General features: G+C 41.3%; 3 protein-coding genes across 5 annotated transcripts in view; 1 reads left to right on the forward strand and 2 right to left on the reverse strand.

Moving 5' to 3' along the window:
* Positions 1–5,976, reverse strand: part of fam167ab (family with sequence similarity 167 member Ab) — a 7,752-nt gene extending 1,776 nt beyond the window's left edge. The window contains exons 1-3 of the mRNA XM_031870423.1: positions 4,321–5,976; positions 1,475–1,563; positions 1,021–1,387 (exon numbers count right to left, since the gene is read on the reverse strand). Of these exons, the coding sequence (XP_031726283.1) occupies positions 1,021–1,380 (360 nt within the window). The 5' untranslated portion in view covers positions 1,381–1,387; positions 1,475–1,563; positions 4,321–5,976. The remainder of the gene's footprint in view (positions 1–1,020; positions 1,388–1,474; positions 1,564–4,320) is intronic.
* A 784-nt stretch (positions 5,977–6,760) lies between these two features.
* On the reverse strand, positions 6,761–10,983 carry lca5 (lebercilin LCA5). Of its 3 annotated transcripts, XM_031870422.1 has the most exons (10): positions 10,250–10,983; positions 10,075–10,154; positions 9,034–9,449; positions 8,551–8,792; positions 8,024–8,329; positions 7,711–7,848; positions 7,496–7,592; positions 7,266–7,402; positions 6,963–7,158; positions 6,761–6,884 (listed from the first exon to the last, which is right to left on the reverse strand). In XM_031870422.1, exons 2-10 carry the CDS (start codon positions 10,077–10,079, stop codon positions 6,850–6,852), a joined length of 1,572 nt encoding a protein of 523 aa, XP_031726282.1. In that variant the 5' UTR covers positions 10,080–10,154; positions 10,250–10,983; the 3' UTR covers positions 6,761–6,849. The 3 variants fall into 3 exon arrangements, with proteins under 3 accessions (XP_031726282.1, XP_031726281.1, XP_031726279.1); XM_031870419.1 differs by having other exon boundaries at positions 6,846–7,158; XM_031870421.1 differs by lacking the exon at positions 10,250–10,983 and having other exon boundaries at positions 6,845–7,158; positions 10,075–10,237.
* A 983-nt stretch (positions 10,984–11,966) lies between these two features.
* sh3bgrl2 (SH3 domain binding glutamate-rich protein like 2) lies at positions 11,967–18,591 on the forward strand. The gene is made up of 4 exons (XM_031870408.1): positions 11,967–12,189; positions 16,132–16,317; positions 17,128–17,208; positions 17,578–18,591. Exons 1-4 carry the CDS (start codon positions 12,145–12,147, stop codon positions 17,590–17,592), a joined length of 327 nt encoding a protein of 108 aa, XP_031726268.1. The 5' UTR covers positions 11,967–12,144; the 3' UTR covers positions 17,593–18,591.
* The last annotated feature ends 2,929 nt before the right edge of the window (positions 18,592–21,520 follow it).

The following is a 21,520-nucleotide window of genomic DNA, read 5'->3' on the forward strand; positions in this document are numbered from 1 at the left end:
GAGAGAGAGAGAGAGAGAGAGAGAGAGAGAGAGAGAGAGAGAGAGATGGAAAACAGCTCAAACTAATTGCTGATTAATTCACCACTAGAATTTTTATGTTTATAATATAATGTTTTAGTCCAGTGAAAATACCAAAAAATTACATTTAAGACATCTGACAACTTGATGGAAAAACTCCAAACACGAGGTGTGTGGCTTTACAGGAGGGTGGTAATTAGCCTTCGGACAGAGCCAGGCTAGCTGTTACCCCTTGCTTCTAGGCTTTATGCTAAGCTAAGCTAATCGTGTCCTGGCTGAAGCTGAATATTGACTGCACAGACATGAGAATGGGATTGAGTTTCTCATCTAACCTTCGGCAAGAATGTGAATAAGTGTACTTCCCAAAACTATTGTGTGATTCCAACAACAACGTACGCGTAGTTCACATGATCTAGATTCACTGGAGGGCCACGCATTCAGTCCTTATTGTGTAACAAAATCTAAAAAGAAAGCTCACAGTGGGACATCCACAAACACGTTTCTCTTCATAAGCTCTCTCAATTGTATCGCCATCGTGTCCTCTTGTCTTTGTGCAAAACGTTCGTGGCCACATACTGTGCGAGTAGGATTATTCTGCCGCTGACTGTGCATCTCCCTCGGGCCAAGCCTATGAACCGCGGGTGAATGTGCAGAGTAAAAATGATAACACTTGCAGAAACTGTGAGTAACAAATGTCAGATGCTATTGCCTGAGTGTCCCCAATCAATCTCACTCACTAATGTGACTGGGATTCTTCTGCCCACTAATTGGACATTGTGCCCGTTGTTGGAGTCTAATTAGCTAAGTAGCAGGAAGTTATTTCTATTCTATTCTCAAAATTATAACGCTCTTCAAATTAAAAATGTGAATGAAAGTGTGTATTTGAAACTCAAGTATTAAGTTATTTTTTTTTTTTTTTAGAGATGCCAAATTTATAGCAAACTGCTCCATATTCCAAAGAAAGATGATATATTTGTGCAAATAATTTGAGTAATGTCTCACCAGTTCTCTCCTCAGCCAACTGAGAGCTTCATCAATGTTCTCAAATCCTTTCAGAACACCTGACTTGCACTGAATCACATCAGACTTCATGACAGTCTCTGTGGGGCTGACTACGTTCCCCTCAGGCTCCACTTGGATCGGGGATTTTACACTACTTGATTCCCCGAAGCTTTCCGCCTCAAGGCGGGCTTTCCACTCCAGGTAGGAAGGCCTCCTGGTTTCCAGTCTCAGCTTCTCTGTCAACGCCTTCAAGTTCATGAGATGGTCGTCTGTAGGCAAATCCACGTCTCCCCCACATTCTGCTCCCGCCGGGACTGCGTTCTTCTCCACAATAATCTGAGGAGCCGAGGGAGTAGCCATCACTAATCTGATAAATAAAAAAAGCTGTGTCAAAATAAAAATAGATAACGATATCTGCTTTTCATTGGTGGCCTCTTTCGTTGTGACAAATGACCATTGTTGTAGGTTTTACTGTCAGGAAAGTCAATCTTTAGAAGTGCCTTGTTTCTCCTTTGGTGCTTTGAAGGCCGAGCATCTTTAGATCTGCAGAGGAGAGAAGAAGCACGCTGTGAAACATTTGCTGACTCCACCACTAACCACATCCAACCGACAGAGAGACAAAACGAATGTGACATTTGACATGCAAGACTGCACCTCAGCTGTGGCCAGACAGGTTCCGTTATATGACTGGCTAGACTATATATCTCAGACAGATTGATGAGCGTTCTTACCCTCTGGAAAGATCGAGCATTTTGGCTTCTAACATATCAAATAATTCTCAGCACACTGCGGGAACGTACATCCAGGATTTTTGTTTGACAGGAACAAATTGTTTCCCTAGCAACGACACAGGCACTGGATATGAGTCAGCCCTTTAACACCTCCTATCCTCAGGGCTTTATTGCCTTAAACAACCTGTGACAGACAACTGGCAGTACGGCACAACGGCTGACAGTCTTGCTCTTTTCCAGCAATCCTTCTATTGACAGCTATAAACCTATGCAACAAATACATGTTTCAAAAACTACAGATCCTGAACATTGTGGGCATATTTAACTCTTCATGAGACATGGGTAGGGTCAGTTGCTGTAAAGTAAGGCTTTATTTAGGCACAGCATGTGCTTTTGACTGAATGCTAACATCAACATGCTAACAATGACAATGCTAAACATGGTCACCATCTTAGTTTATTTTGTTAGCATGCTAACATTTGCTATTTAGCGGAAACAATAGTTCTGCAGGTATTTGTCCATAAACCAAAGTTGTTATTTCAAGATACGTAACCAGAAATCTAAATTTCACACTTTTCATCTAAAATGATTTAGATATATCCATCCAATAGTTAACATATTTTAGTCTGGACCAAAGTGGTGGACCCGCCATCCATAAAAGCCATCCACCGTCGCAAAAAATGTATATATAACATAATATTTTTAAAGGAACCTGGATTTCTATCATGCTATACATCCACACACAATTACATCTAGCTACACCTCAAAATATGGCATCCAAATATCTCTTTTTAAGTATCTTCTTATCTGGCCAGTTTAGAAACACTGGAGTGATTCTGGAGGCCCAAAGGAAAGACTAACTCAGGACATTAAGCCACAAAGGAAATCTTAAATGTGGCCTCTTAAAGGATTAAGCAAACACACACTCATAACAGCAGCAGCAAAAGCAGACTTTCTGCCCAGTGTCCTCCTTTCTACAAAGTCTCCAAGCACTCAGTAAGTGGTTAGTGCTCAGTTATTCCATAATGGGCACAGCAGACCAGCAGTGAAGTCATTGCCCTTGTATCTAATGATAGGCTTGTAAAATAGACCTCTGACTGTGAAGAGTAGCTGCTGTAATGCATGAAGGCCACGGGAATGGATCTTCTCCTTATTCTGGAATCTGTGTGTGTCTCTGGAGACCACAATGTTACAGGGGACCAATAGAGGAGGAGGAAAATAAACCCATGCCACGTGCAGGAGTTTGTTAGGACCCTGTATGTACAGTAAGGAATTGATTCAAATTGTGAAAAGAAACTGCAGAGCCAAGAGGTTTAGAAAGAGGGGGGAGGAAACGTGTGTGTAAGCATATTAGCTTATATATTGAGCTGTGATCACAATCATAAAGACATAAAGGGTTTAGCAAAAAACCCAAACCAGCCTCTTGTTGGCTGCTCGATCATTTAAGAGGCACTTTTGGGGAACACGGCCACTTTTGAATAGTCCAGCTGAAAGATATTTGTCTTAAGGAAGCCAAAATATACATCCTGAATATCAAACGGAGTCTTGCGCATATACAAACAAGGACAAATCTTGGTGGAAAAAAGCATTTATCGCCATTATCCAAATGACTCAACTGGCAACCAACCCACCCAGCATTACCCGTACATTCCTCTGGTTTTGAGGCGGCAGAATATGATGGCTCAGCAACATGCATGTTGCAGCGTTACCGCACCAATAAAAATGTATTTTGTGGTGTTGTTATGGGATGCCAAAACCTGGTCAGGCTGAAGAACTTCAGGAGTCTGGCTCTCTCATCGGGCACATGTCTGCAAAGGGCAGAGTAACTAATCAGGCTTTAGTGTGCATCTCATATAAAGGTGTTAACTTTCCATCAGTGCTGGTATACATGAGAATGTGAGCATTATCCATATGGATCAACAGGATTACAGCAGGTGACTCAAAGTCAATTTAAATAAGAGATTAATAAACTTTTTTTTAAAGTTATGGATACTGTGTTCTTTGTTACCATCACACATGATTCCTTCTGCCATTATTACAATAACCTGAAGTTAAACAGCTCTTATTACTATAATGCAACCTGAAACTTCGCATGCCTGCATAGCTTTATGGAATGGCATTTTTTTCTCTTTAATATATTGTTATGGGCAAAAAAACATCAACATTACAGTATATCTGCTTTCTCTCGAGTCCTGACATTAACATAAAACTTGAATATTTTATTCCTTCCCGAGCCCATCAAGGAGTGACGTCGGAATATAAAGTCGTGGTCAACTTGACTAATTATTCTCATTTTGTTCATGCAAGTCAGGTTTTTTTTCAGTAAAAGGCAACATGTAGCAACTTGTCATTGTTTTCCTCATTATATATAGCCTTGCATCATTCCTGTAAACAAATTATACAATGCTATGGCTACAGTATAATACCAAGTAATTTACTCGTTCGCATTGTTTTTCACGTGGACACTCATTTTAACCTCGTTTTGCTTTTCTGACACCGTGCTGCAGGGTGAGACACCACCGGCATCCTCTTAAAATACGGTAATTCTAACTGCGTGTGGCTCGTTTACCTTGTAAGAATCCTCCTGCTGCGGTCCAACTTGCAGTTTAAGCAGCGACATCAGCGCAGACCATCTCGAGCCCCCTCTCTCTCTCTCTCATCCCTAGCAGCTCCACGGTCCACTTGTTTTTGAGCAGAGAGCTGCCGGAGGGAGGGGCGGGAGGGTTCTGGTGTCTTGGAGACGTCCTAGGAATCCCTATCAGACTTCCCGCCGCATTAACACTGTAATGTGTTCTTTTCTGTGTTCCGTATTCTGCGTTCTGTTACGCAAGTGCGCCACAGTTCTGATGACAGCACAACAGCTTCACTCTTACTTTCATTTATTTTAATTCAATGAAATACAACAAATACAGTTTTTGTAACAATGCAATTAGTACAAAATGTGAAAAAAAGTCGATACATAAATACAGACCGATTAACATCAAAGTCGTCATCTGTTACACGTGAGTTAGTAAAACACATTTTGCCAGAATAAATACAAAGAGCTCTTCAAAAACGTGTCAAAATGTACATGTGATATTATTCCTTTCTATTAAGTATCAATTTTACAGCTTATACCAATGCAGTGTGTGCGCCACATTAAGAGTTGTACGTCGTAATGTACGTCTATAAGAACTTAAATAAATAAAGAGCATTTCTTCTGTCCACATCAGTATAGCTTGTCGCTTCTACTACAGCAACAGGTGATTTGTATTAGTGCTGATTGCTTGCTGGAGCGTAGCGCTGCCATCACATAAGTAATATCAGGGCAGGGGACAAGGGCCCCCAACTGGAAATATATCTACATTTACTGTTTTACAATATCTTCAAGTCAGGTAAATCAAATAGAAACTTGTTTTCTCTCTTAAAACACAATATTGAATTGATTGATTCAATATGACAACTGCACTAACTGTCATTGAGCTTCTATTAATTATCAATCATTCGATTATAGGAAATAAAAAATGTTCTATGGGGTCAATGACATCTTCCTTTTAATGGGAGAGTTTATCAGTATTAATATAAAATTGGTAGAATTGTAAAAAACAGCATTGTATGATATCATATAGTTAGTCAGACATCGAGGAGGCAGTCTAAACATGACTGTCATATTGCTTACTGGTAAACTCTTATGGCATGGACTCTAACATAACTCAAAAATGACTGCACAATCAAATGTGTCCAAATAAAGATACACAGGGAATTGTAGGATCCCACACCAAAAAAAAAACAATAACAGCAACTATTACAACAGAATATGGCAAAGCGCCAACATGTGAAACGCAAAGAAAGGTGATTTGCAGCCCAAAGTCTGTCATTGTGAGTCTACTGCCTGTGTTTTGGTTTGTGTTTGTTTAAAGAACAATTATTCTAGCTGCAGAGATTCTGTATGCTGTAAACCAGAAAAAGCCATCGTCTCCACAGTAAGTACAAGTGCAAACAGCGTTAAAATAGAACAAAGGGTCAACAATCCTATATTAGCAATTTATACACCTGAATGCTTGACGATCACTTCAAATCTACATGAAACATTATAAACGAGTTAAATGACTTATCCGGTATTTTAGAAACGTATTTACTTCTCTGCTTGGTTCTGTTGATAGTGTTGACATTTGTATTGGGAAATCAGTAGTGTTCAGACTTTAATTTACTGACCCTGTTCATCATTCAATCTCTTTTATTTCATAAAGTAAGTTCCTCTATGTCATCATCGAATGAGGCGATGGCACGAATTGTAGGCCTGCTCTCTGTGACGTGAAGGGTGTTGAGGGAGGATGCTGGAGGAGTGGAAGACCCCGAGTTGAAGCTGAGCAGTCCTTCCCGTCTTGATCGCACTCCATTGGTAGTCGGAGGACTGTTGAGCACCTCCATTTGATTGGAGGTGCTCCCACTGTCACCCACGGGTGTTGCCAGGGCACCAAATAGCTGCTGCATGAGGCTGGACTTCCTCTCCTTCCCCGCTCCTCTTTCCGTCTCCTTCTCTGTCTCTGTCTCCACCCCTCTGAGACTAAACACACCTATTGCCTCCAATGCAGAGTCCCTGTCCTCTTTGGGCGGAGGCGGGGGGAAGCCGGAGGAGCCGCGAGAGGCTGAATGTCCGAAAGAAGGCGCGTAGCTTCCGAATGCCAAGTCGTCCCCGGAGATTTGTGTCCGCGGAGCTCTCTTCCCCGTCCCTGTTGTGGCAGCTCTACCATGCGTGCCTGATCTTCTCCTTCCGCCTTCACCGCTCAAACTGGCTGACTCCTCTGATTCTGCGAGGTTAAAAATGGAAGAGGTGTGGTTCCTCTGCTCAGGAAGACGAGGAGAAGAATGGTTACTGGGAGCCTTATTGAACTCAGAAGGACTAGACTCAGCAAACATGGTGTCCTGGCCTCCGTGTTCTTGGCGGTCTATTTCACGCATCTTAGCCAGCAGCTGTTCTTTTTTGCGACGTGCTTCTTCTGCTGCTTGCTGATTGGACATAGTCCCCTGGTTCCACCTCTCCACCTCTTCCTGGACATGGCCGCGCTTCCTGTTGTCCTCTTCCTCCTGGTTCAACAGGGAACTTCCTGTCGTCCTCCTACTGTCGTCTTGCTCTTTTTTTTTTCTCCCCGCCTGTGGACATAAAACAAATCTATTAGCACATTACTGCTTTCTCGTACTTGTTGTACACACACTGTTTAATGATCTTACCATCTCCTGGTGTCTTTGCCTTCTCATCGAGCACATTGAGCTCCTGGTGGAGTTGCCGCCTCTCCTCTTTATCCTGCTCTTTCTTCAACATCCCCTTCTGCTTGTCCCCTTCTCTTTCTCCGTCTCTCCTCTTCTGCTTTTCCAACTTTTGATGTCTGTCTTCCGTCTCTGCCCGTCTGTCCCCTCTGTCATACTCCTGCGGACGTAAATTGATAAGGGAGAGACATAAGAGGGGAATGACGGACAAATAACAGCGACAGGGGAAGAAGAGCGGACGTTTGGGGTGAAGTGGAGTGACTCTACCTTGAGAGATATGTATTCATCAGGTGCCTGTTCACTGCACTCATTGGCATCAGTCATGGCGGGGGGAGGTGTAGGGAAATCAGAACTAGACGCTCTGTCTTTGGTGTGAACGGCCTTGGTGCTGCTCCTGCTCGGGACTATGTGTGGGGGGGGAAAGCAGATTGTATATCAGATAAAATTTTTGCTATCCCAATTTTTTCCCCCCCAATAAACCGACAGTCAGGCCTTACTTTTCCGCTTTGCGCCACTGTCGACATCTTTTCTCAGTGCTGGCTTCATCATGCGATTGGCATAAATGTTCTTAGCATCTAGTTCTCTCTCCTTCTCCTGATAAGAAAAGGATACAACAAAGTGAACATTTCATACAATGCTGCTTTTCATACACAATCATAAAGATAGTTTGTCTCAGCTGGTATTCTGAGGTATATTTTTGTTATACATGGACCTTGAGTTTATTGTTCAGTCGTTCCAGCTCCTCCTGCAGAGTCCTGATCTCCTCCTGGGCACTGATCGTCTTCTTCCTCTCTGCAGCCAGCTGCCTCTGGTAACTGCTGTTGCTCAGCTCCATGCTACGCTCCAGCTCCTTCAAACACACACAGGTAAACAAATACACTTTCCAGCTACCGCGTGACAAAAAGGAACTAAATGATCTTGAGATAAAAAAATCCAAAAAGGTACAGATTTTGCCATAAATGATTTATGTTTTATTTAATAGATGCAAGCGATTGTTTATCTAGCTTTAGTATAAATAAATGTACCTTAATCTTGTGTTCTGCCTCTTGGGCCCGTGTCTTCTCTTCATCTAGCCTGCGGCTCAGCTCGTCTCTGGCTCCTAGATCTCGCTGGTCGACCAGCTTCTTCAGCCGCGCGATCGTCGCCTGACTCCTTTGCAGCTGCTCCTCGCTGTCCTTCATCCGGCGCTCGGCTGCCCGCTCCCGCTCCTGAGCGCGCCGGAGCCGCTCGCGCAGCACCTGGGTCTCGTTGGTGTGGCGCGACAGTAGCTGGGATATCTCGCTTTCTGTGTCGTCGTAGCGCTGCAGGGCTTTCTCTTGACGCACCTGAAGCTGCAGCACGCAAAAGAGACACTATTACATTTTTTAGGATGCCACAGGAGTTCAAGATAATGGTGAAGAACTTTACGGTAAAAGATTATGTGATTGGTTTTTCTGCAAAGATGTGTGTTAATGTCTTCCTATCAGTATTGGCCACTAAAATCTGATGCTTAATTAGGATTTTCCACCTTTCTTACGTCTCAACCCAAACTTAACTAGAAGGGTGGATCTACCTGTCTGAGAACTCGATTTTCCTTCTGCAGCTCCTCGGTGCGCTGTTGCAGCTCAGCAAGGGAGTTACGCAATTCATTGATCTTTAGCAGGCGGGCTGAAAGCATCCTCTTGGTCACCAGGTCCAGGTCTTTCGGGGGCGTGGACTCCTTGCTTTGTGAACGCACTCCCCTGCGATGCTGCTGGGTCAGAGGCTGGCCACCTGGACGCTGTGGGCGCGACACACCCCGGCGCCCCAAGCCACCTGCACGGTAGAGAAACACACAACATGTAGAACATATTAAACGGTAGAGGCTTAAGACAAAAATCTGTATCAAACTATGTCTGTGTTGTTAAGAGCTATGGAACTTCATTACGAACAATTAAAGTAAAAAAAGTGCCTTCATGAAAGAGGATTTTTGTCCTGCAGAAAACCACCATGTGTAAAAGTCTGCCTAACACTGCCACCACCTGGACAGTAAATACAACGGCCTTGCTTTATATACCTGTCTTGTAGAAGGGGCTGTTGGAAATCCTCTTTGATCGCACCCCTCTTTGAGGGGTAAGGGATGGAGTCCGGGACTGGGAGTATGGTGAGATTGAGCGGCCCGAAGGAGTCTCGTTCTCATAGTCCTCCGAGTAAAATGATCCGGTACTTCTCCGTCCCTCTCCATCTGATATCTGGTCCCGATCTGGATCTGAAGGCCAGGTTCTGGTTTTCGATCTGCTCTCGACACAGACTTCTTTTTCACCGTCACCCCGGATCTTGTCCCGGATGATGTTTTTGTGCTTTTGGAAGGACGATGCTCGGGAATCTTTCTTTGTGCTCCGGAGTGACTGGCGACTTTGATCAACATCCCGGTTGTCTTCGTACGGATCAGTTACGTTTTCAGATTCCATGATGTCACTTTGAGAAGAAATGCTGTGTTGAATTTGAAGACAAAAATTCAGAAAGAAATGTATCAAACTTACAGTAAAAGTCTCCTGATGTCAACATTTGTATTGTGCTACCAGATGAAAAATCTCGGGGCCAACTGGTTTCTCTGAGGTTTTCTGTTCTGTGTGTCTTGGTCACTAAGCGACAACACACATGAGGTGGAAATTTCCATGCGGCTGAATGATGATATGGAAATTTCCATGCGGCTGAATGATGTATGATATCACTACTCAACACCAGTGCTGCTACATACCAATTAGTAGCCTGCCCCCATCTGCCCTGGTGACTTATTAAACATACAGTGTATTATTTCTGAGTGCAATAAGATGCATGCGCACATACCTGGTCAAAGAACACAGAAAAAGAAGAGGAAAAAAAAGTGTTCAGGTGTTCTCACCTGATATTTTAATTATGTAGTAGTGTTGCATGTTATATTCATGTTGTACACATACAGTATATATATTATGTATTCTTGAATATTTTGCCATACATATACTGTATCAAATGTAGAATTCTTGACAATATTTTGTGAGTAACTGTATTTGTATTTATTTTTATTGGAATACGCCTGGATGTACAGTAGTATAAACATCAGTATCTTTACACTCACCACATAGGTTACATTATCCCCATCATCTCTGTTGGCACCATCGTCCACATCTTCTGCTTTATCGTATGTCTTACTGTCTCCTGATAACGCAATAAACGAGAAAACGTATGCAGTCAAGTCACAAGCTCTCAAATGAAACAAATATACAATCAGAAGCGTGTTCTCAAATACTTACTATAGCGATACTACTAGAGTCCCCCTCTCCGTGACTCTTGACAGATTGGATTAAAGTAGACCGTCTGCTGTTGACAGTCGCATTGTCGTGACACTGCCTGCCACTTAAAAGCTACAATGTGGCTAACTAGTAAGTTATGTGAGGCCAACCACACACCTCAGTGGGCTTTATATTCACATGCAACATTATCAAATAGACATGAATAAAAGAGACGAGTAGGTGAGGTTTCAAACAGCATGTCAGCGCACTGGCGTTAGTTAAAGTGGACGGACTTGTTGACGATAGCTTATTATGCTAGCATAGCAACAAAACAAACTAGCTTCCCTCAACAGGTGGAATGTGTTTTAATGTTACTGCTCTGTGTCTGCTGGCACCAACCTGTCCGTTGTGCGCGTTTATCATTTTAAATCGTCCTGCCTTTCTCTGGTTTACGTTTAAAGTATGTCGCAATTAACTCGATAGGCTAATGTTAGCAACATAACGACTCAACTAGTTAGCTGCTATCACGCTAACGCTAGCATGAAGTTAAGCTAATTTAGCTATACCGTTAGCTAAAAGAAGGCATAGACGTTCGCCTTTTAGGAAACAGCCATGACTATCTTTTAAAAAATTCGCTGCCCTGTTATTATTCACAGTAAAACAGGAATAAGTCGTAATCCTGACTGTCAGAAGCATTCAGATACGATTATTTTGTGGTTCACGACAAGCCTGGTGGTTTGCTCCAGTCCTACCGCTGACGCCGTACCATGGCAACCACAGCACTCCGTGCAGGTGCAGTACCCCTTTAATACCAGGGTGGCGCTGTGGTGCACGCTGTGATATAAATATAGCTATCTGTTTATTCTAGCATTGTGTTAATTAAGGAGAACGTTGGAATAACATACCTACCAACGCATATTATGTGCTTAGTCCTTGTGTCATAAAGCACTGTTATCTAGCCAACTGATAGGACATGGTTTCTTACTCTTGTTGTGCAATGCATATTTAAATTGTGTTTTTAGGATGTGTGCATACACAATGTCTGTCACTTCAGCAGCATTTGCTTGGCGTTTGAGATATATGTCATGCCGTATATGCTACCTAACTATGACACCAAAGTCTAAAATTGTATTCACAGCTGTTGTTAATGTCTTCATGCTGTGCCATGCATATTGTGCCTGTTTTAAAAACAAATTATCTGTGTATATACAAAGTCTGTCAGTTATTTTATTGGCTGCAATATGTATTGTAAGATACAAGCACATGAGAGGGCAAGTGCAGCTTGATCTGGATCCACACCACAAACTGACAGAGCACATACTTATTAAATTCACCCAATTTGAATGAAATTTGATATGCTGCTAAGTGACAAACGGTGGTGTCAAGTTGCCAGGTTTAACCACAGTCAAGCAGAAGTAAAAATGTTTTTTACTTTCGAAAGAAACGTGATTTTTTTTTAAATAATAATGCATTGTGCTTGTTTAGGGAAAACAAATCTGGGTTATTCACTTAAAAGCACATGCAGACTTTGAATGATGTCATTTAGACCTCATATTTGGTCCATACTATACAAATTTAATAAAATTATTATGGATGAGCTGTGCAATATTGTGTACAATCACTTTTGTTCTTGTCTACGGGAACTGTTTTTATTTTATTTTGAAGACTATGACCGGAAGTCCAGTGTTTTCTGTGATGTCTGCGTTGCATCTATGCAGTGAGAGTCCTTGAGCGCCTCAGCCTGCAGACGCGCATGCTGTGTTATTTATCATGGCTCAGTTTAAATACTGGAGACGCGTGTCTTCTCCCTTCTAAAACACAGTCGGTAGTTGAACTTCATCTTTTGTGTGTGGCAATAATCACTGCCTGTTGCCACCCACTAGTTTGTTTGTCGACTCGTAGTATTTAGGATTAAAATGGTCATCAAGGTTTACATCGCCTCCTCAACCGGCTCGCGAGCGGTGAGTGTTTTGCAAATGTGTTTTCAAGCCTGTTGACAGTTGTATACGAGGTATGCAGGCATATCAAAAAGGCATGTGGAAATATTTCTGCTCGCCCAAGAGTGTTGGAGATATTGACAATATCTGTGAGTGTGCCTGTGTGTGATTTAAGTATGTTCACAATCAGTGAGAGTAATCAGCATCATTCAGACAGGAAGAAAGATTGTTCACTAAGTAATACGCACATTTTTAATTTCCAGTGTTGATTTATTTTGTGTTCTAGGAAATGCATACGTCAATTCAGCCTGTTGCATTTTTGTTAGATGCATTTTCAACAAATAGTTTATATTTTTCACTGTATTAGGCCTTCATATAGAAGCGTAATGAATAACAACATATTATAAAACGTCTCCCTCCAGAACAAAGTACGTGTTTAGTGTGCAAACATTAACCTGACCTACATTAACTATGACCTATAAAACGATAGATTCAATGTCTATTGTTCGTAATGTTGTTAGATTCGCAAACAGTATTTACAGCAGATTTGTGTTGCGTGACAGGAGATCCACCAATAATGATCACATGGGTATTTTACTTTGAAGACATCATCAGGAGATGCACCTCTGGAACAAACTTCCTGTCCTTTTGTTGGGGTAACCTCCACTCTTATCTGTGTTGTGAGATGTTTACTTTCCACTTTGTTCCCCTCCTGAGTGATTTTAGGGTGGGGTTCCTGCAACTGAGCAGCAGTAGTATGCTGAAGAGTTTACTGGAAATACACTAGACGGATTTATGACAGTATACTTAATTAAAAGACCATTTACTGTGGATATTGTGTAGTCGATCAACAGATAATTCCAGCTTCTCGCATGTGAGCTTATTTTTTAATCATTGTATATGATTTGGTTTTGGACTGATAGTCAGACAAGAAAGTTAAATGTTTCACTTTGAGCTATGAAAAATAGCTTTTTGCAACTCTTTTCTAACATCTAATAGACTTGGCAATGAATGGGCTAAACCAAAAAAAAAAAATACTGTACAGATTAGTCAATAATGGAAGTAATCGTTAGTCCCAGCCCTAGTGCTGTAGTGTCTATTGGGAAACAACAGGCGCATGCCGTTGAGAAGGCCCAGATGATATTGAGTACTGGCAGAAAATCATCAATCAACACTCCTCTGTGAATGCTTCAAGTCCTAGGTAATGGGGGAAATGAGTAATATGTTTACTTTACCGTGCTCCATCTCTAGAAGAGGGCAGTGAAATTAGTAAGAGCGTAGTTATTTTTAACCCTATGACACGTACATTCAAAACACACAGACTCTCTCACGTACACGAAGAACAGTCATGCACGCCAGAATAGGTCGACCATTTGGCTCAGTTATGCGAGTGTTGAGCTCATGTGAATGTGATTTACTGTGAATGCTTTTAAATTGAGTTGCAAATCATTGAATTAAGAGAGAAGGTGAGACTGATTTCAAGTGAAATGGATCTGTGTGTGTGTGTGTGTGTGTGTGTGTGTGTGTGTGTGTGTGTGATTGAAAAACAAAGAGAGAGATAGTAGTGTGAGATTCGATATGCAGGGAGACAGTGAAGATAGTGAAGTCAGGAGATGGAAATCTGAAAATATGTGCGACTCAAGCAGGAATACATGTGCAGAATCAAGGGAAGAGTAATTATCGAAATGCTACATAAAATGAGCATTTCGCAGTTTAGCAACAGCAGATTAGTGGGGCGGAGATCATCACCACAGAGTGAATGAAGTGTAAATTAGGTTACCCCCCGTGAACATGTATCAGGTTCAGTCTCATCCGTTTTTTGTTGTTCTAATTCCTAATGCCCCAGTAATTATCATGAATGTAGTTTTTAATAATTGCAAATACTACCATGTGTCCTCACATTATCTGACCAAATGACCTGCTTAGAAAGCATTGCAATCCCTCCTCTTGACAAATAATGTGCAAAGTTGAAAATTGTTTTTAGTGGTAATGTTTTGTTTTCAGATTCTTTTTGTTTTTCTTTGTTCCTCAGGGTAGGCGAAACGTATGTATTTATTTATATCCAAAATCCTCTCTTTTGCCCGTGTCCCTCTCAGTCCGTGACTGATGGATTAGTCTGGACATCCAATTAATCCCTACATTTCAGAAAGTGCTCTCAAACAATGCATGCATACTCGTAGACTGTAATACGAGTGTTTGTTTAGGAGTGTAATTTGTGTATTTGTCTCTAATCCTACAGGCACACCAAAATCTGAACTCATCCATCCCCTGACACACACTCTCACTCACCCTCACAGGGGGGGACCTCTTTCATTATTTAGTCTGCCCGCTTTTCAGCTCAGGGGAAGCTCGTATAATTTGTACTTTGCATCACATAGACGCAGACCAGTCATTCTCTATGGAGTCTTGACCTTTGACCAGAGCAAACGGACACATTTGTCTCTGTAAAGACAGTCAGTAAACATCCAATTCATTTACTCTCTTGCGAGAGTCCAGATAACCCTGTTTTATGGCCACACAAAGGAAATCACCATTAGAAAGAAGACACAACAGATTATCTTGTTTGGGTGTTTGTGTCTGTAACAGACGGTCCAGAACAATCTCTCACTGTCTTTAAGGTAAAACAATAGCCCCATTGTGGCCCTGAGCATCACTAACATTTTGGACAGACATAACGTGTACACACACACACACACACACACACAAGCACATATCATTAAGTCATTATCTAATTCATCTTATGCATCACAGACAGAATTCCTAGAAACATGTTTCCAGGGTATCGATAATACATGATCATTTAGCCACAAAATATAAGGCCTTGTCTATATTTGTCCACACTGTCTCATCCCCAGAATGTTTTGAATAATCAGCCCTTTTGTCATGTTAATGAAAGCTCAAGCATACATACTGTATTGGCTGAATTTGCATCACAGCGGTGGACCGCAGGACATGATAAAAATTTTGACAAAACAGAATGAATGAACAAAGTGGGTGTTGTTGCAAGTGGGAAACATTAAGGGATGATTAATGGAATGATTTCGGTGCTCTAAAAAAACATAGAATAGTTGGAATTTAGAAATAACACAAGCTAGATGTGAATGAAAAAGATCAGTTGAAAAAAAAGGCAAAATACTGTTGCAATTAGGTCAACTTCTAAGCTAATTGAGCAAATCCCGATCATCATTCTCATCATATAACTCCAAGACATGTGGACTGTGCCTCTGTGTTTACGACTTTCAATTCCGTGGGAGTTTTCTGTCATCTAAAATGATCCTGGTATTTCATTTTTTTCTCTCAGCATGTCATGCGCTTTCATTCCCTCGCAGAACGTCCCAGAGCACGTCCAGGGATAATACCACAGGGATCTGTGTCGTATCCGTCCCATGGAACACAAATGGGAAAAGCTCATTGCATGGTCTTCCCTCTTTAGTGAACACTTAGTCGTGTGCCTGGGAAGTACACAAAGTACACACAGCTGCAGAAACGATGTATTCACCAATAGATGATTATGTTTATTTCATTGAAATATAGTACTGTTTTGATGTGCCCTCAGGTCATAGCATATGATGCTGTATAGGACAATTATGTCAGCTCTCCGACTTTAAACATAATCTCATCCGCTAATCAATAATCCTTCTTAATGTCCCCATTACCAAAGGAGTCGCTACGCAGTGAATACATACAGTACACTCCACGTGTGTGTTCCCTGGTTTGATGGGTGTCATTCTACCGTTTGTCAATTAGTGTTTTAAACACCCAACTGCTTGGCCAAGAGCAATATAAAGAGAGAGTGAAAGGCCATACACATACACACAGTGACCAGCTGTACTTTATGTACATGATGGCAATATGACATTATGCATACGTGGTTGTACATTTCTCACCACCTCACCACCTCTCCCTAACCAACCGTCCTTCACTCAACCCTCTTTCTTTCTTTTATCCATTTTTGACCTGTTCCAGGTAAAAAAGCACCAGCAGGCAGTGGTGGGTTTCTTGGAGGCCAATCGGATCAGCTTCCAGGAAGTAGACATCACCATGCTGGAGGAGCAGAGGCTCTGGATGTACCGAAACATCCCCAGAGACAAGCAGCCGGAGAAAGGCAACCCACTGCTTCCACAGATATTCAACGAGGATCGCTACTGTGGGGTACGATGGATGCTTGTCTCTAATTTTAATAATGAGCAATCAACCATTTGGAACGCATTCTGGCTTCCAGTCATTTTGCACATCTGATCTTTAAAGGTAGCCCTAACATGTGAACATGTCACTGATTCGCATGATGCACATACTGATGGAATGTGAGATACAGCCTGTGGATCCGCTTATCAAAACATTGAGGTACAGGGACACTAGTGGTGAAAATCTACAGAAGGTACCTTTTAAGTCGGCCAAAATCACATTTCATCGGACACATTTATGACACTTAGTGCAAATAAGTCATCCAAAAAATTGCTGCATTTTATAGGAAGAAAAAAAGAGACATTTTGAAACAAAAAATACAAAAAAGTGTACATTGTTTTGACATATATTTAGCATATAACAAAAGATTACAGAACACTAAACATAGGAATACAGGGTTAGAATGTATTTGAATGATTGTTAATGCTCAAGCTGGTTATGCACAACAGGTCACATGAGTCTAAGTCGGTACAAAGTTGAGCTACCTATGCTGGTGAATGAGTTCGATCCGTCAGTGCTTGCCAGTTTATGTCCTCCACTGATCGTGCACGCCACTCTGTAATCCTGTTGTAATCCAGTTTCATGGGTGGGGCAGATTATCTGATCGGCTTGCCGTCACTCTCACTGGCCAAGGTAATCCAACGTTACTCTGCTATGTCATGACAACTGAATCGTATTAAAAGCAGAAGAGGAGGAACTGTTTGACAGGGATGTTTACAACCATCTTTCAAACATAGAGATTATGTAACATTCTCATGTTTTTGTCTTCCCCCTCAGGACTATGAAGACTTCTTCCAGTCAAAGGAGGACAACACTGTGTTCACATTCCTTGGGCTCAGTTCCCAACCCTCGGTGAAAGTAAGGGAGGCTATGCACTAAAACACACCGTTGCCTCTGTGGGATAAATCATACAGCCAACAAGATTTGCTGTCAGGTCTCAGTTTTCGCCACAGTGTTGGATCAGCAGCTGTAGTTTCTGCAAGCTGCCTCTGAAATGTCTGATTTATAATTTATTAGCATTTCATGCACATCAGCTTTTTTTTTTGATGGGAAAAGGAAGTCAGTTAAAAGAGATCTGATTAGGCGTAAACCGGCAGGATATTGCAGATACATTCAGTGTGGTCATGTTACATGTCTAGCAGAATTGTCTCGCTATATAGCATGTGTGCAGAATGTATGAATGCAGATGACAGTTGTTCAATCTCTCTTCCCCTTCTCCCCCAATAGGATTCTGAGTCATAGCCGAGGTCAAACCGCTGGTACATGACGTCCCGGGAACCTTAAAATATGAAGATGAAAACCGCATGGCTTCCTGTGTTGTATCACCTCTTCTCACGTGTTCCTCCTGCTCCAGCATCTTGCCAAACATCAGACCCCACGGATTTCCACCTGTGTGACCTCTCCTGACTCGTTAATCACTCCAATCACTCTAGTCTCCAAGAAATGTCTGATTCTCCAGATAGACTTAATCACAGAAGAAGGGGATTGACTTCATGATGGATGCATTTGTGTTTACGTTTCAGGTTTAATACACTGTGACAGCAAGCGCCGGCAGTGGCATCAATTCTGTGCACATTAGATGTAGCAGCTTTTGCATCGGTAGACCAGCTGCTTTAGGTCAATGTACAATGCAGTGAATGGGGAAAGAACTAAGAACTAGCACACAAGTCTCCTGAATACACACCTATGACCTTTATTGTGTGTGTATATGCCTTAGTATGTGTATGAGTGTGTGTCTGTTTCAATCAATAGCTGTTAAGGAAGGATGTGTTAACTAAGAGCAACCTGAAATAACTGTGCGTGTGTGTGTACATGTGTGGGAGTGAGGATGCTTTCTCAAAGGTGACAGTGACAATGTTTGTCATCTAAAGTAGATGACACCAAATGCTAAGAATCCTAAATCATATGAGGGATGGACATGATACCTAATATCATTGCCAGCCTTCATGTTAAGTATTTATTCACTGTCATCAAAAGAAACCTTATACTTGTATCATTCCACTGCCAAACTACTTTGATTAAAGGACTGGGTGGCAGTTATTATATGTTTTGTTTTTATATCTTATAGTCTAGAAATCCAATAAAAAGATCCAAACCAACAATGTGTCAGTCTCTTACGTTCTGACTTCCATAACCTGTCTGTGGCACTCAGCCCATAAGTCTTTTTAAATAGGATTCAATTATATAGTTTCATGTCTTAAAAGGCCAATTAGTTCCCTATAACAGCAGGGCACTGTAGTTTTTAGCAAATGTTACTCAAACAGGAGTAAATAGCACATTTGTAGAGACTATTTTAAGCTGTGGAATATTACACATGTGGTGCTCTAATGAGTATTTACAGCAGCAGGACGGTGTTTGTGGGATTGACTCAAAATAAACTACAGTGCCCAGGTTTCAAATAATGAAGGAAGATGGATCAATTAATTGTTGGTTTTGGTATTTTCATGGGATTTGTTGACAGCATGAAAAACAGTGCCAGCTTTATCCTCTAATCCAGGCCGCTGTAGACAAAGCATGGTTACAATCACGGTCACATGAGTCATAGGGATGCACTTCCCAGATTACTACTCCGAAGTCCTATCAGACAGAGGACAGGAGATAAGAAATTATAGCTTATTTTTCAGAGATAATCAAGTTACAAAGCTCTGCACAGACAGACCTCAACTCTGCTTCCCCTGCTGTCTCCCCTTCTCTGTATATATTTCCTAGTGGCTGAGTAAACAGATGCTGAAATGTGAGCACACTGCCCTCCTGAAATGAACATAGGTTGACACATCATGGCCAACCTGCCGACACGTCCTCCAATCTGTATTCTCCGTCCCAAACATCAACAATAAGCATGTCTCTCGTCCTTATTAAATTGTCATGGGTGGGTGGTTAACTAATTCCTTTATGTTTACACATGAAGGCCACGCACAAACAGATGCACCCTCACTAGCCATTCTTCCCTAAATGTTGTGCCATCATGTGAAAGGATGTCATTTGTACTTATTTGAAATAATGTAGGGGGCATCAATGTACTAACGACAAGTTGTGTCCTTGTGTTGTGAAATAATGTGTTGTGACTTTGTTGCGATTTTTCTGTGAACGGATAGAAACAAGCCCTTTGGACTGACTAAATGTACTGAATGTAATGTAAGGTATGTTTCACCTCCCTCCGTGACTCTGTCGTGCTTTATTGCAGCATTTTTCCGTTTGCAACAGGGTTGTGAGAGTTATACTCAACGCCATTTAAAAGCATGCAATTTTCTAAGTAAATTTGCCTCAGTATTTTTCATATGGTCATGTCATACTACAACAAAGAACATTAGTGCTACACACTAAAGTGGAAGGCCTATTTGTCAATCTTAATCCCTTTTGTAGAGGTGGTGAGGAGTTGTTTTATGTGATGCAGAAATCCTGTACTGGCAACTGAACGCAAAATGTGGTCAGCACATATTTGAGTTGTTTATCTGGTGTCATACATACAGAGTCACAATAAACTGGATTATGTGCAGAGATTGTGACTGGATAAGGAAAGTGGACTGAAAGACTCCAGAGACAGGCGAAGGTGGAAACACAAGAAGACAACCAAGCAGAGAATATGTGTGAGGAGGTCACTGTACATACAGGGGTCGAGCTAATGGGGATAGCTCATGAGGAAGGAGGTTGAGAAGCTGAACTCTAATCTTACATCAGTATATACAATCCACCGTGCCTTTACAGTGACTAACTAATAAAAACACTCAACACCCGTATCTCTCTGAATAGAGTAACTGCGTTAAAGCTTTTTAACCCACTTCTAAAAAGTTTCTTGCTTTTCAATACCAAAAACATAAACGTAGCAATTGTAAAGTTCACCTGTTTCTCCTTTGCGCTGTTGTAATTTAATCCAAAGAAATTGAACTGAGATTTGCTCATTAACTTGCCTTTGAACTTGTGGGACGGTCATCCTGCTTGTGACGTGATCGCCCTTGTCAGTCAGGTTTTCATTGGCCCCTTTCCCCGGATGAGTTGTATGGTAATTTCCCATCAGAGAATGATGCAAATCTTTGTGTCTGTAATGATTTACCCAGACATCAATATGTGCTTAACCTGCTGTCCAAACCTCAGTATCATCAGTTCTGTCATTAGAGAATCCTGATTGAAGACGGAGGTCACTGTGTCACTATTTTAGAGTCTTTTATTCTAAAGTCTTGAGGAGACAAGTAGGTAAGTGAACAGATGAACAGGGACACCTGAGTAGAACAGAGTCATCGTTAATGTCGTTAGTAAAAACCTGTGGCTTTTCTTACTTTGACAAGTCAAAGGGTTGCTGTAAAAAATGCTGTTTGGCTTAAAATAACACAACTCAAAATGCTCATCAACGAACAGCTCAATATCCCTCCACAGTTCTATGAGAGCGTTTCTCTTCTCCTTTAGAAGATAAAAAATACTTGATTGTGTATTGTGCATACAGTATGTGGAAAACAAAGGAGTTGTTTGCTAGTTAAGATGTGAATGAGCATGTACGGGATGTACTTGAACTAAAGTGACAAAACTACAGCATCAAGAGGGTGTTTGAGGACATATTGTGAAATGGTGACAGGATGCAAATTCACTATGTGTGCAAACTGATGGCCAAACACAGCAACCCAAAATGCTGAATAGACAAGTCAGTTATGCAACATCACGTACAGACTCATGAAATTGTACAGTAAGAACAAAATGTCAGGAAAACTAACTGAAGCTTAAACCACATAAAAACATTTAAAATACATTCATTGACACAAATGATCAAAACAGATAGGTATAACCATGGCCAACAGATAACAATAGCTATATTATACTTGCTGTGAATGTCATTTATTACATTGTATTAGTCTGACAGGGAGAGTGCTTAATGATCAATAGAAAAATATATATAAATGAGCCAGAGTTAGCCCAAAAGTTGCTGCTCTCTTTTGCTAGATGTTAAAAAGATATCTTAACAGTAGAAAAAAACTACATGTGTTGCATAATTAATGTACATAACACAATAAATATACGCAAAATAGTACAGTACACATCACCAATAAAAAACACACAGTATAACACATGGTACTTGTCTAGAAATAAAAATACAGCAGTAGTTAATGGGTGAAAGTATGCCATTTATTTATACTGAAATATGAACTCATTCCTTGAAATTATTAATTTTGGGTCTGGCTGT

The sequence above is a fragment of the Anarrhichthys ocellatus genome, unplaced genomic scaffold (genome assembly GCF_004355925.1).
Source record: "Anarrhichthys ocellatus isolate YVR2014 unplaced genomic scaffold, GSC_Weel_1.0 scaffold52, whole genome shotgun sequence".
Taxonomy (NCBI): Eukaryota; Metazoa; Chordata; class Actinopteri; order Perciformes; family Anarhichadidae; genus Anarrhichthys; species Anarrhichthys ocellatus.

Coding starts and splice junctions, on each gene's coding strand:
- lca5 (XM_031870421.1), bottom strand. Junction 8,793..9,033: donor CAGCCCCTTCTACAAGACAG/GTATATAAAGCA, acceptor TCTACCGTGCAG/GTGGCTTGGGGCGCCGGGGT. Junction 8,330..8,550: donor AAAATCGAGTTCTCAGACAG/GTAGATCCACCC, acceptor TGCGTGCTGCAG/CTTCAGGTGCGTCAAGAGAA.
- sh3bgrl2 (XM_031870408.1), top strand. CDS start 12,145: ATGGTCATCAAGGTTTACATCGCCTCCTCAACCGGCTCGCGAGCG. Junction 12,190..16,131: donor CCTCAACCGGCTCGCGAGCG/GTGAGTGTTTTG, acceptor GACCTGTTCCAG/GTAAAAAAGCACCAGCAGGC. Junction 16,318..17,127: donor ACGAGGATCGCTACTGTGGG/GTACGATGGATG, acceptor CTTCCCCCTCAG/GACTATGAAGACTTCTTCCA.